Source organism: Grampus griseus (genome assembly GCF_964374135.1).
Source record: "Grampus griseus genome assembly, chromosome: 1".
Lineage (NCBI taxonomy): Eukaryota > Metazoa > Chordata > Mammalia > Artiodactyla > Delphinidae > Grampus > Grampus griseus.
The window spans coordinates 26,030,869-26,046,127 of NC_139017.1; the positions used below are offsets into that span (position 1 = coordinate 26,030,869).

The 15,259-nt window shown below is 41.4% G+C and overlaps 1 protein-coding gene across 2 annotated transcripts in view; it reads right to left on the reverse strand.

Moving 5' to 3' along the window:
- Positions 1-2,039: 2,039 nt before the first annotated feature.
- DRC8 (dynein regulatory complex subunit 8) overlaps positions 2,040-15,259 on the reverse strand; it is a 140,949-nt gene continuing 127,729 nt past the window's right edge. The window contains exons 4-7 of one of the 2 annotated variants that reach the window (XM_082673403.1): positions 9,878-9,957; positions 9,007-9,049; positions 8,833-8,895; positions 2,040-4,321 (exon numbers count right to left, since the gene is read on the reverse strand). In XM_082673403.1, coding sequence (XP_082529529.1) covers positions 4,232-4,321; positions 8,833-8,895; positions 9,007-9,049; positions 9,878-9,957 — 276 coding nt within the window. In that variant the 3' untranslated portion in view covers positions 2,040-4,231. Of the gene's footprint in view, positions 4,322-8,828; positions 8,896-9,006; positions 9,050-9,877; positions 9,958-15,259 lie in introns of both variants that reach the window. The other variant, XM_082673402.1, reaches the window with a different exon arrangement.

Here is a 15,259-nt window from a genome sequence, read left to right on the forward strand (position 1 = left end):
AGGTAGGTGTTCTTTCCACTTTACGAATAAGACGCAGAGACCCAGCAATATTAAACATGTGCACCAATCACCTATGCACCAAGTGGCAGAGCCCAGTTCCAAATCCCACACTTTCACAATATAACACTGCCCCAGACAGTGGTTCTTACACTGTAGCATGCGTAAGGCTCCCCTGGGAATATCTGTGAAAATGTGGGTTCCTGGGTCCCACCTCCAGAGAGTCTGTTCTAGGGGTCTGGAATGGGACCCAGGAGTCTGAATTTCTAACAAGCACCCCCTCCCAGGTGCATCTAAGCAGGTGATAAGTAACCTACACTTTCACTAGGTGCAGGCCTCGGAGACAGCCACGCCTGGCACAGGCAGGGCACGTTACCATGAGGATCTCTGCTTACTTAACCTGCCCAGAAGGGGCAATGTAGTGACATGGATCTTCTATAGGGAACTGGCTATATAAACAAGGTACTTTCTTAACTGGAAGCAGTTAGAAAAGGGAAAGAAAGGAAAGCAGGAAGGAAGGAGAAAAAGCCCTAAATGCACCTCATTCCACAGAAAATAATCCTGCCAGTGAAAATCCCAACCAGCCTGTCGTCTCAGACATTCTTCTTAATCTCTTACCGTTGGACACTCGGACATTTGGTACATGCAAAGGGGACTACACCTGCCCTGCTTTTGGAAGATGGAAGAAGAACTAGAGTTGGGCTCTTTATTTTCCAGACAGAGATGCACAGGAGGGAAGCACCTGATCCAGAGTGAGTCACAAGCAAAGCCTAGGTCAGGGTGCAAGGATCTCCAGACTGCCAGGCCTGCACCCCGGACCCTGAGTCATGCAGCTTCCCCAGCCCAGACGTGTGAGAACGGACCTGTCTTTCCACAGGGCCTGGTATGGCAGGCTTTGCAGAAGCCCAGAGTCATAAGGACAAGCAAACCATCTACACAGGAGACCAAGCACTCTTCTTGCCAGGAAAATGCCATTGTGATTTAAGTTGGATGTTGAGGGCTAAGATGAGTGAAAAGAGGTAAAATATGGATCAAAATTGTTAGAGTATAAAGAAAAGTGTTCCTTTTTGCGCAGGCCCAGCGGCCATGGCTCACAGGCCCAGCCGCTCTGCGGCATGTAGGATCTTCCCGGACCGGGGCACGAACCCGTGTCCCCGGCATCGGCAGGTGGACTCTCAACCACTGCACCACTAGGGAAGCCCTCAAGAAAAGTGTTCCTTTTGCAAATATGCTACATTTATTCTGCAGCTAGGAGATAAAGATGAGATTTCTGTGGGAAGCCTGTTGTACTTTTTCATGGCCTTATAAAAACAAATTTGTGCTAAAGTGAATCATATTCCATAAAGCTAACTCTTATGACTACTGAAAAGATAGTATTTCCTTGAGATGGGGTGTGAAGTTTGACATCAGTCAGAACTTTTGAAAGAATTCTAGAAGGTGAGACCTGGGGGTACCCAATCCTGAGGCATCCTTCCTGAGAAAAGAATATGATATCACCATTTATGAAGCGACTGGGGCTAATTCACCAGCCTGCATTTCTCTGGTATGAACAGGGTCATGCAGGGTAACGGGCTTAGAGAAGACAAGTCAGAGCTGCCTTGTGGGCTCCGAACAAGTCCGTGCCTGGGCTTATGCGTTGGGCACCAGCACACGCTTTCACGCTACATGTTGGTGCAGGCCGCTGCTGCTAAATGATATGCCCCTGGGTATACTTCCACCTTCAAGGGTGTTCATGTCTCTGGCACCCTCCTTTCCGGCTGCAGTGTGTCGCCTATCATAAGCCACCTGTCTGCTAAAGCTCTGGGGGTCACCACACCCCCTGCCTCATACTTCTCTGCCCTGGCCTAAGGGCATGTGGCTCGTGTTCATCTCTGGGTGGTGATTCTAAACAAGCACGGCGGAGTGAGTGGCACATCAGGTCTACACTTGGCTCTCACCCCGGCATAATCTCGGGACACCAGTGCAGGAAGAAATGCCTCCCATTACCACACTTCTGTGGTTACTTTTCATAAAACCTTCTGTAAATGATGATTCCTCAGCATCATTTTTATTCACTATTTTTCAAATGGGATGACCACATATTAATCATTTAAACCAGGACACTTCCAAGAGGGAGATCTGTTAACTACACTGGGACAACAAACGTAGGCTGCGACCACCCGGGTAACCCAAGACACACGGTCACCCTGCTTAGGAAGTAGATGAGCTGCACGAAGACGACACATGAAGCAGAGGCCCAGCCGACGCCAGGTGACACAAAACGTGAACAAAAAAGAACTCTTACTGTAGTAAGCCCTGAGCTCTTGAGTTGTTTGGTATCACAGCATAACCTAGCACAAACTGATGAATACAACCCCTTATAGCTGTGACCCATATCGCTGGGTGGCTGGGAGGATTAAATCAGCTAATATATAAAAAGCACTCAGATCAGTGCCCGGCACATAGTGAGCAGTCCCCAGATGTTAGCTATTATTATTAATTATAATAATAACACAGGAGAATGAAGGAACACTCTAAAAACACAGTGAAGTCAAATTTCAAGCAAAGCATGTAATTACTCAGGAATGGCAGGAAAGCCCATCATCTCTCGCTCCCCCTGCACAGCTGTTTGCCCCTTTGGAGGCCATGAGGCCCTGCCTCCGTCTCTCGGTCTGAGAGCCCACTCCTACCTGTATGTATCTCTACTACTCAGACTCCAGAGAGCATTGTTACAACTGCTTTCTTGTGAATTCCTCTACTCCCTTGACCTTTGGTTGCCTCCATCTCACTCAGATGACAAACCTTAACCCTGAATCAATACAACAATCCATCATTTTTGCTCGTGGGCCCGAGTTACTGAACAAAATCCTCCAGGATTTCTTGAAATTTTTACATGGGCTCTTTCTCAACTCTTTCTCCCATTTCCCACAAGAGATATTTCCAAATTTTACCATTCTCCTCAAGCTCTGTAACCTACCACCGTCCTCTTCACTCAGAAAGCAACTAGAGGCCCTGCATCTGCCCTGTCTGAAATGTGGTTGCTGATTGACTTGCAGGTCTCCCTCACTAAACTGTGATCTCGAGTAGTTAGGGACTGATTCACCGTGCAACTCCAGCTCCTAGTACATTATCTAATAATTCTCAGTAAATGTTTCATGAATGAATGAATGGATAATGATAGAGTCTCTTAAGTAGCAGCCCCCTGCATGCCTAGGAGGAAGAATCACAAGCAGCATTAAATGTTTATATGTATATATAGACACATGTAGTGGTGAAGCATCTTTAAATAGAGATCACTGTGTGTGTGTGTGTGTGTGTGTGTGTGTGTGTGTGTGTGTATGAAAGAATGATACAGGTTATGGAAGATTATTCATTTTCCTTTATCTTACTTTCCCCTTTGCTTTTCCATTGTGATTCTTTGTGCTCAGATAACTTTATCCCGCTCTTTCAACAGCTGTACCTCCTGCACCCCATAACATTTCTCAATTTTCTTACTCAGTATTCAGGACAATATTCTCATGACAGGTATTCTGAATAGGTTAAGAATTCTAAAGACCACAAGAGAATTGCCACTTCCTTACATTACCAATTTCCAATCAGTCTTCTTTGCTCAAGGTTCAATTATCTCAACTCCTTTAGCTATTCCATAAATGGCAGGTAACATGCAAGATCAGCAAATTTAAATTTTTATGCTAAGTTACTATCATCTCAAATGAGATTTATAATTGGCACTCATAAGAAATTAATTATTAATATCTGCTTCAATGACTTTCCTTCCACATTCTGATTGCTGAAGTGTTCGCTGTTTTAAAAAGAAGCTGTCATCACATTACTACTCATTTTCAATTTATGGTCATTCTGCCCCAACCCAAGATCTTTACATGCAAAACTTTGGGTCATTCTAATCATTCTTCATTTTGTCAGCTTAATTAATTTGAAAGTAACCTGGATTTAATTGTAGAAAATTAGTAACAATCCATGGATTATGTTAAATATTTTAAGAATAGTTTTAAAATAATTAGCAGTTTGTCATTCCATAGGGCTAGACATACTAAATAAATTTGTGTTTTACACTGTTATGATCACCTTTAAAAAACAAAATATCTTGAAATAGTTGTCACAAGGCATTAATTAGCAATATGTAGGAATTATAAAATAAAATGTGAAATTAACAAGGACAAGCAATTCTTAAAATGATCTTTCAATTAGAAATGAAGTCTGTAGAGTGTTTAATTTTCATCTACCACCATCATTGTTATATAGTCCTTGTAATGAATTGAATTCGATTCTGGATCAATTGCAGCAGACAACATTTCTTCCATTTCCTCCTGAGAAAAACGCTCACCTGGGAAGAACAAGAAGGGAAACTCATCATTTACAATCCTCTGATTTTTTTTTTCTCTTTCCACTAGCCCACTTAACTGCCGTGGAGCCCCACCATCCCCCATTGTGTCTCTAGTTACTCTCCCTGGGGCCATAAGGCCAGCACATCGTGACAGTCCAGAGGTTCAAAGAGCATGCTGTGGGACCCCTGGCAAATTCTGGAGTTATTTTACCTTGCAGGTATCGTATCTCAAGCAACCTATAGAATCAATCGTTTCAGCCAAAACAGCAGGAGGACATGAAAACATCATAAATAAGGTTGTTTATTTACTTAAATTAAAACCACTAAAATCGCCAAAGGATTAACCTGAAGTCATAGTTTTACAGGGAGTCTAATCATTATATTTAGTAAGGGTATGAAGAAAGGATTAACTGGTTGCTATGCAGAAATGCTGAAGAAGAGATAACAGAGGTTTAAGCTATGACAATGTCTATGAATATTCTCTAACCAGGGTAGGTCAATTTGGTGATCCAGCTGCACCCAGTGACAGATGCATTCATCAGCCAGTTCAAAACAGTCCTCTTTGCTATAGTTCGGCCCAGTGCTGCTGTCAAATGAAACCACAAGCTGGATAGAAAATCTGTGGGCTTTAGCTGGATTCGGGTAATAGCTGAAGGCCATCTTGGATATTGGTTTCACCAAGATGAAAAGCAAATTCAGGAAGAACACTGGAAACACTGTCATCTATTTAAGATAGAACTTTGTGCTGATATTAAACAAAAATACAGAAACATCCGAATCGCCAGCTCACCCCTAAAGAGTCTTAATCCAAGCAGGTAAATTTCTGAGTTTGTCACCTGCCACTACAAACAACGCTTTCTAAGGTGGAATTCAGTTAATAATACAGAAATTATTCAAGTGGGGATTTTTATGACAATGATGATAGTATCACCAAACAGTGGGAACGTGCTTGAGTTCTTCTGAAATCATGTTTACGTCCTAAGGAAAGAAAGAATGCCTAAAAAGACAATTTCTCTTTTTTTTAATTTTATTTATTCATTTATTTAATTTTTTAGCTGCATTGGGTCTTCGCTGCTGCACACGGGTTTCCTCTTGTTGCTGAGAGTGGGGGCTACTCTTTGTGGCGGCGCGTGGGCTTCTCATTGCGGTGGCTTCTCTTGTTGCAGAGCACGGGCTCTAGGCACCCAGGCTTCAGCAGTTGTGGCTCATAGGCTCAGTAGTTGTGGCTCGCGGGCTCTAGACTGCAGGCTCAGTAGTTGTGGCACACAGGCTTAGTTGCTCTGCGGCATGTGGGATCTTCCCGGACCAGGGCTCAAACCCGTGTCCCCTGCATTGGCAGGCAGATTCTTAACCACCGCGCCACCAGGGAAGCCCCAAAAGACAATCTCTGAATCTTTCTTACAACCTGATTGTTAAATACTAAATCCACTGCCAACGAACTTTGCTGGGCATATAAGTCCTTATGAGAATACTGACAATAAACATTTATCGAGAACTACCGTGTGCCAGGCACTGATCTTAGTGTTTCACAGATATTAACTAAGTTAATCTCCCAACCACCTCATGAGACGTAAGAACTATTATCCCCACTTACAGCTGAGGACACCAGCACACAAAGAAAACAGGCAGGCAGCCCCAGCCAGTGGGTGGTGGAACTGGATCTGCATGCCAGCAGTCCAACTCAAGGTCCAGGAACCACACTTGACTGCTTGGAACAAGGTTTTGCTCACAGTGAAATACGGAAGGTGGGCTTCCCTGGTGGCGCAGTGGTTGAAAGTCCGCCTGCTGATGCAGGGGACACGGGTTCGTGCCCCGGTCCGGGAAGATCCCACATGCTGCGGAGCGGCTGGGCCCATGAGCCATGGCTGCTGAGGCTGCGCATCCGGAGCCTGTGCTCCGCAACGGGAGAGGCCACAACAGTGAGAGGCCTGTGTACCGCAAAAAAAAAAAAAAAAAAAAAATACGGAAGGTGGTCACTGCTTCCGCAGGCAAGGAAAGAGATACGTAGTATTTGATTAAGGATGGGAGGAAAATAGCTTAAGGATTAAAAGCACAAGCTTGGGAGCCAGACTGCCTGGGTTCAAATGCTCTACTGTCTCATTAGCTTTAAGATCCCAGGCAAGTCACTTAACCTCTCTGTGTCTCAGTTTTCCTGTCTGTAAAACGCAGATGATAATAATACTACCTATCTCATAGGCTTGTTATGAGAATTAAGTGTTATTATTTGAATAGCACTTAGAACATTGCCTGGCACATAGGCAGCAATATGTGTTTGTTCAAAAAGTTTTTTTCAAGATCTTCCCTGCTGCTAAACGCTGTCTGACACAATACACATACCTGGACACATGAGGACTTCTATCTTGCAGGAACTTGATTCTATGTGATTTATTATGTTCACCATACGATATCCTGGGCATTTAGAATGCATATTCTCAAAGTGATTAATATTCTGTGGACACTGTGAAAAGCTGCACTGTCTCTGTATCCACTGCAGTCTGTTTCTGATTGCTCTATTTCAGTCAGTAGCATTACCGTAATACCCGTCGTCCAGGCCAAAGCCTTGTTACTTTTGACTCAGCTCCCATCTTTGTCCCCGGCACTCTGTCACTCATCATGACCTGTGGAGCCTTCTGTAGACAGTCCTATTGTATCAATCCCTTCTTTCCATTCCCATTGCCACTGCCAGATACAGCCCTTCAAAATGCTGAACTAGCCTCCTAACTGGTCTCCCCAGTCTCTCCTCTTTCTCGCTCATCTCACAAACCTACCAACACCAGATTAACCTTCCCACAATCTCTCTTGCATTGTGTGATTCACCTGTTCAGAACCCTACAATGCTTCTCCATTGCCCGTAGGATGAATTCTCCTGAGCCCCGGCCTCTGCAATCTAATCCCAGTCAATCGGCCTAGATTCATTTCCTACCGTTTGCCAACAAGACCCTCTGGGCCCTGTCTTCTCACAGGCTCCCGAAATATCGTGCTCATTCCCACCTCCCAGTTTTTGTTCATACTTTCTATCAATCTATGTCTCCCCATCATCAGCCCCTTCACCCATTCTACATTCATCTCCTCACTCATTCGTTAATTCAACCAATATTTGCTGAGACTTACTATGCGTGGGAGGTGCTACAATGCAGAAGATTTTACCCCTGCTCTCAATAACCCCCCCAGGTAATTCTACCATCTCAACAAACCTATTTTCTCTTTAAGTCTTCCCAGACCAAGCTTTCCAGGCTGGTCCAGCCCACATTGATCTTCTGATACTCACATTTTTCTACTGTCTTATATTTTGAACTGTTTTATACGTTGGTTTTATTTCCTCCAATAAGACTATAATTTCCTTGAGAAAGGGAGCCGATTTTAGTATCATTACCTCTCGCTGTGCTTAGTATCCCTCACCTACACAGTGGGCATGTCATACTAATGACATTGAACTGTTTTGGCTGTTTTGACGAAATCCATATTGCCTAACATAACCTAGGATTTACTTCCCTTAAAGTAATTCCTAGGTTGGTGCTTTGAAATATAACACTTCCATCAAAGTTAGCCCCTAAGATAATTTTAACAAGGTCATGAGTTTTTGGATGGCAGTTACAACGATCATGCCACCCTTACTCTCACCCCCTGTATTCTCACCTAATGGTGGATCAGGTCAAAAATGGTCCAATCAGTGGCACGTGGAGATGCAGTCTTAATCTTCCCGACTCAAAATTCCCTGCACTTCTGATTGTCTCAAGTGATTAGCAACTCTGAATCATTCAGGACTCATCTATGAACTAGTGAACTGAACAGAGACGGAGCTCTAACTTTATATAGGAAGAGGGGAAGTGACCAATATGAGAATGGCTTCAAAAGAATGTCCATTAGGCTACTGACATTCAGGGAAAACAAATTTACACATCAGCTTAAGCAGAGAGAATTCCTAAAGGAAATATGTTGGCATATATAGGTGTGCATATATATGTATGTATATGTGTGTGTGCCTGCATGTGTGTACAGTTCAAGTGCAAAGCAAATATATATGGTACCATTAGCATAAAAAACTGAAAAATTTTATGTGAATTCATATTTATTTGAGGCTGTATTATCCCTAACTTCACCAACTGAAAAGTTTTTATAAAAGGAATTTTTATAGACTCCAACTCAAATCTTCAATCTAGTAACAAGCATTGATTTATAGTGATTGATAGTTCATGTTTTCCTGGTGGCATACCCTTTATTCTGGAAATACTCTAAGTGAATGGAATGACTTCAATTTATAGAAGTATCATTATACTTTACAAAATCCTATAAGGCAATAATCCATCTCCCCTTAACTTACTCTTTGTTCTCTTACGCCCTACAAAACGGAAACCACACCAAAACCAAAATAATAAGAAGAGTAAATAACTCCTTTTAACTGGAATGACTGATTTTAAAGTATCCCCTAGAATTTTTGCCTAATTGTTTTTAAATTATTAATCACTTAAATAAGTTAATTATAAGGTAAGTAATAAATCACTCTCACCTACTTCAGTCATATACTTGATCAATTCTTCCTTAGAAAGAAACCCACGTTTAGCTGGATCTAACACCTAAGGGAAAAGAAAAGATAGATATTATATTTTTTGTTTGGTGAATAAATTCTGCATGATGAATTTTTCATGTAAATATAAATATATATATAAAATCTGGAATTTACACACCTCAAAAGCTCGATGAAGGATATCTTCTGGAATTGGTCTGTATCTAATTATGCAATAAAAGGAGTAAATGCCACAGTATTTAGCTCAGTCTCTACATAACAAATGATCACATTAAAAAAAAAAGCTGCTAACATACTAGGATATTTAATAATACTTCCCTCACTGAAATATTTTTGGGTATCTAGATAATAAAGTTGAAAGTACTCCACAGCCACAAGGAATACTTAGTTAAAAATCACTGGCATGTTTGATGTTATCTATTAGCTTTTTCATTATTGTGGAAAATAATCCGAACAAAACTTGTTCACATTATTATCTCCTCCCAGGTAGATGAAATTACACGCACTAAGACCCTGTGGGATGCATTGGAGGCCAGGAGGCTGGAGCATAGGGAGAAAGGAGGAGAATGTTTTCAGATGATGCTGGAGAGAGAAACAGGGACCAGAACGTGCAGGGCGTTACCATCCATGAAAGTGACTTTGGTTATTTTTGTTTATTTGGGAACAAAATTTCTACAGTAAACCAACCATGGTAAGCTAATGCTACACTTTCTCTAGAAAAATAATTAGAGTTAATTCTTATTTATCATTGATAATTCAAAACAGAAGATAATAAGAATGTTGTTGATTTATGCTTTTTGCAGCTTATTTGCCCTTTAATTACACTTTCCTTATTAGATTAATACTGAAGTGGTTGATACTTCGGAGCACATACCAACCAGCAGTTCAGAAGTATAGAGAAAAATTAGAAGGAAGTTATCCTATGATAAATATCGATTGAGTATAACATATAAAGTGAAAAAGCCAAGTGTTTTGAAATTAATGCAAGTCCAATCATTACCTTACCTTAACAATTGCACTTATTTTCTTACCTTCTTTCCAGTAGTACTTCAGTCATCACTGGAAGAAATTTTTCAAATCGAATGTATCCAGTGGGTTCTTCTTCTTCCACCTAAACATTCAATAAAAAATAGCCACTTAGGGCTTCCCTGGTGGCGCAGTGGTTGAGAGTCCGCCTGCTGATGCAGGGGACGCGGGTTCATGCCCCGGTCCGGGAAGATCCCACATGCCACGGAGCGGCTGGGCCCGTGAGCCATGGCCGCTGAGCCTGCGCGTCCGGAGCCTGTGCTCCGCAACGGGAGAGGCCACAGCAGTGAGAGGCCCGCATACCGCAAAAAAAACCCCACAAAAAACCAAAAGCCACTTATTCATTCAACAAATGTATTGAACAACTACTTTTTTCCAAGCACTGTGTCAAGTGCTGGGGATTTGATAGTGAGCATACTTGGGCATGGTCTCCACTGACAGAATTTATATGCTGGTAGTAGAGACATATATCCATCAACAAACAACAAAGCTGAGTGTCTAATTGTAAGTTTATGTTAAGTACAATGAAGTAAAGGAGCATAGAATAAAGAAAACTTTTCTGGGCCAAATCATCAGGAAAGGCATTCATGAAGAAATCACACTTGAAGTGATTTATAAAGGAGGGTAGAAGACAATCAGACAAAGACAGCAGGGAAGACAGTCCCAGGGAGACGAAATTACAAGACCCTGCGGGATGCACTGGAGGCCAGGAAGCTTGAGCACAGGGAGAAAGGAGGAGACTGTTTTCAGATGAGGCTGGAGAGAGAAACAGGGACCAGAACGTGCAGGGCGTTACCATCCTTGAAAGTGACTTTGGTTATTATCCTAAGACACTGCTACCCTAAATCACTGAAGGTCTCATAGATGTGTGTCTGAAAGCTCACATTGGTTGTAGGTGAGGCAGCTTCTGCTGTAGTCTAAGCAGATATGACAAGGGCTTGGATTAGAGTGGTGGCCATGGAGAGAGAAGTGGGTGCTTTCAAGAAATATTTAAGAAGTAAAACCAATAAAACCTGGCACAGCATCTATTATGTGCAAGGATAAGAAAAAAAGAGGAGTCAAGGACAACTCCCAGGATTCTGACTTGCACAAACGGGATGGAGTAATGTTCTTCCCTGAGATAAGGAACACTGGGTTAGAGACCAGGTTAGGGGACCAATCTCAATCTCAAGGACTAAAATATCTATCAAATCCTTGTAATATTTATTAAATAACCAGATGGCCTGTGGAACATTGTTATATCACCACTAATTAAGAGAAGACAACACCTAAGAAAGAATTTTTGGTACCCAGCACCATTAGATGAGAATGAGGAAGACTCATGCCCACAAGGTTCAACTTTGATGGTGTGGTTACCAATACACTATTGATTTTAACTTTCATGTCACGTTATTTATAAGGGGCTGTAAATTTTCCACTCCCTTTCAAAAATTCTATTAAAAGGCTCACACATCCCAGTTCAACAGTGGAGATTTTTAAAGATTTATTCTTTGAGCAAAAGATAAGATATCTATAGGTGCTGCTAAGCGGAACACACTGTCATCAAATGACAACTATTTTTGAATGTTTATACTAGATTCTTACCTAGTATGAGTGAAGCCCTTGGACTCCACTATCAGCAAAAAATGTCATCCATCTAATGACAGAATGACGTGTTTCAGAACTTCTGAGCCCACCAATACATGAACAATTATTTTCAGCTGCCTCTAGATCCAAGGCAAGCTTTTTGCAAATTAAGGTTCATATGGCTCCAATGTGCTTGAGTAGCACTCTGTAACTCCCAACCCCACAAGCCTCTTAAAAATAAAATGTCAGTCTCATGAGACTGCCTCTGGAGGGATAATTTTTAAATTAAAATGTTGAGTTTCTATTCTAATTAATCCAGAAATCTGTTCCAGAAGCTAGAGCAATGGTTTGTTTCCCTTTCTTTACCCCCAACAAACCACTGCAGAGCAAACAGTCTTGACCTTGAAAGATCAAAGCTCTTCTTTAATTTTGAGCATCTTCATTAATCTACAAACTGTTTTTAGTTTTTCTAAAGGGAGTTCAACTCTATAGCACTCTCTCCATCACATGAGAATTCACAAACACATACTATGTCCCTCATAATGCTTCCCCCCTCATCGCCACACTCCTGCACAACTTCCACAAGCCCTTGGTGCTCTGAACATGGGTGAAAATGTTGCAGGTCATTCTGGCCTGATAGATCTGTGTAGACCGAAAACTCCACAAAAATAATAAGTTAAAGCAAATCTCCAATAAATCAGGATAGCAGATGAGGCATACATTTTCCTTAGCTTTTTTTTTTTTTTTAAAAGAGGGATAATGAACAAACAGGGACCTTGGGGTTAAAAAAAGGAAGAAGAAAAAATGTGTAAGTCCATCTTCAACTTGGGCAGATTGTGAAAATCTTTCTATGACTCAACACTGTCCTCTAGAGGCCACAACTAATCTGTTCTTTTGTACTAAAAGACGTACAAGCAATGGCATAAAAACAATACAATTATATGATATTTCTAAATACAGCATTAATGTACTGTATAATACATACTATATACTACTTTCTAGTATAAAAAGTTTTATATTCTTCAAATAAATTTATTTTTGAATAGTTTTAGATTTACAGAAAACTTGAAAAGATAGTAGAGAGTTCCCATATACCCCACCCCACCCCGCCCTGCCCCAGTTTCCTCTATTGTTTACCCTTTCCTTACCATGGGACAACTACACTTGGTTCATTGTCACAACTAATGAACCAATACTGACACATTGTTATTTATGCTTTATTTGGATTCCACTGGTTTTCTAAAAGGCATTTTAGGAAATTCCCTGGCGGTCCAGTGGTTAGGACTCTGTGCTCTCACTGCCGAGGGCCTGGGTCCAATTCCTGGTCAGGGAACTAAGATCTTACAAGCTGTGCAGCATGGCCAAAAAGTAAAAATAAATAAGTTAAGTTTAAAAAAATAAATAAAAAATAAAAGGCATTTTAAAAAAACCTGGTACGTTCCTCTACCATAAAAGAGAAACAAGAAGAGTAGGGTAGAATACCACTCCTGGCAATCTGGAAATGAGTGGGTAGAGGGAGGATAAGAGGCGTTTCTATTATTTCTGGTGTTTCTATTATTTCTGGACAAACTAGTTAACTTTATGAGGCCATGAGTAAGACAGGACAAAAACACTACTTTCTAGAAATGTTATGCAATGATGGCTCAATGATTATTTAAATCCACATATTAAAATGTCTTTAAGATTTAATAGAAATATATCAGATATTGAACCATTCTTTATAGTATATTGTATATAGATAGATAGATAGATAGATAGATATGTAGAGTTATGGGTTGAGTTGTATCTTCCCCAAATTCTTATGTTGGAGTCCTAACCCCTAGTACCTCGGAATGTGACTTATTTGGAGAGAGGGTACTCCCTGAGGTAATCAAGTTAAAATGAGGTCATTAGGGTGGGCCCTAATCAAATATGACTGACGTCATTATAAAAAGGAGAAATTTGGACAAGAGACATGCACACTGGGAAAACGTCATGTGAACATGAAGACAAGCCATCTACAAGCCAAGGAAAAAGGCCTGGAACAGATCCTTCTCTCATAGCCAACGGAAGGAACCAACCCTGCCAACAACTTAATTCTGTACTTCTAACCTCCAGAACTGTGAGACAATAAACTTCTGTTGTTTAAGCCACTGTTTGTGGTACTTTGTTACAGCAGCTCTAGCAAACTTTATACACACACACACAAACACACACACATGCACATTGTTGTGAACCTTACATGAGATATGACATAAAGGTTCTTTGTGAGCCTTGAATTATTATGATTATCATTATTTTTTTTTTGATGTTGGGGGTAGGAGTTTATTAATTTATTTATTTTTGCGTGTTGGGTCTTCGTTTCTGTGCGAGGGCTTTCTCTAGTTGGGGCAAGCGGGGGGCACTCTTCATCGCAGTGCACAGGCCTCTCACTATCGCGGCCTCTCTTATTGCGGAGCACAGGCTCCAGACGTGCAGGCTCAGTAGTTGTGGCTCACGGGCCTAGTTGCTCCGCGGCATGTGGGATCCTCCCAGACCAGGGCTCGAACCCGTGTCCCCTGCATTAGCAGGCAGATTCTCAACCACTGTGCCACCAGGGAAGCCCGATTATCATTATTTTAATCAACAGTGTACACACTTCTGATTCTATATCACGCAATGATACCTTCTCCTAAAAGAATCAATCTCTGGTGCTAAAATTTTAGACACATCCTCCATGACCCACCATATGGACCTAACTTTTTACAGAAGTTTGATCTTGCCTCCTATCTGTAAAATGTCACATGGAACGTGACGTGAATGTATTAAACTGCTAGGCTAATATCTTGTCCCTTGAGCCCTGGATCCCTGCCTAGAGGACAGGGTATGTGGATTAGCAGCAGTGATGTCTCCACCTTTGCTGTTCCCCTACATGCTTCTTGGACTGATAGGAGAAGGAGAATAATAGACAGCCACCAAACACCTCCCTCCTCTTCAAAAGACAAAAACAAACAAAACAAATATATCTTGTTACTACAAACATGAATGAGGCAAAGTAAGTTATAATCTAGTCTGTTTCATCTAAGAGAAAGGCTTATGAGCTTGAAAGGAGGTAATAATTAGAAAGTAACCTCAGTAGCATTTATGAATGCAAAGGAAATAAAACCTCTTTGCAGGAAGATCCTCAGCTTAGCCTTCAAGTACCATCCTGTGAATTCATCTTAATAGCCTGCCAGCAGGTGTCCGCCCTGATACACCTGGCTTCTCCTCCTCCAAAGAACTATGGTGATAGAGGCAGCCTGAAGACACTGCTTCCTTGCCACACAAAGGGGCCACCTGCACAAGGCTAGCACAGTGCCTTCAGACAGTCCATAGTCTCTTTGCATCCTTGTGCCCAATACAGAGAAGTCTCAATAAATATGTAAATACTGTGGGATTTTTTTTTAAAAAGCAACATTTATCTAAGTCTCAAAGCATGAGGCAAATACTGTTTCTCACTCTACTTTGGTAAAAGTCAATTTTCTTAATCTGTTTTGCTTCTGAGGAAATTCGGGCACAGGGAAGTGAAGTGCCTATCTTGGTCCTCAAAGTCGGTCAGGTGTTCTGATGGGATCATAGCCCAGGGTTCTTTCTCCCATTCCCACAGTGAAATCATCAGGCCATCTCTTTTCTCATTAAAGCATTATTTATTTTAATGCTGAACTCACTGATAGGTATAATAAAACACAGTGAAAATTCATTTCTCCCCAGTGACATACAATCAGTCAATAAACTGAACTATTTCATGCTTCAAGAAAGCAAGATGATACCAGTAGTTAAGATGGTTTATAAAGCGCCTACATTTCATCTAGCTCCAGGTCACC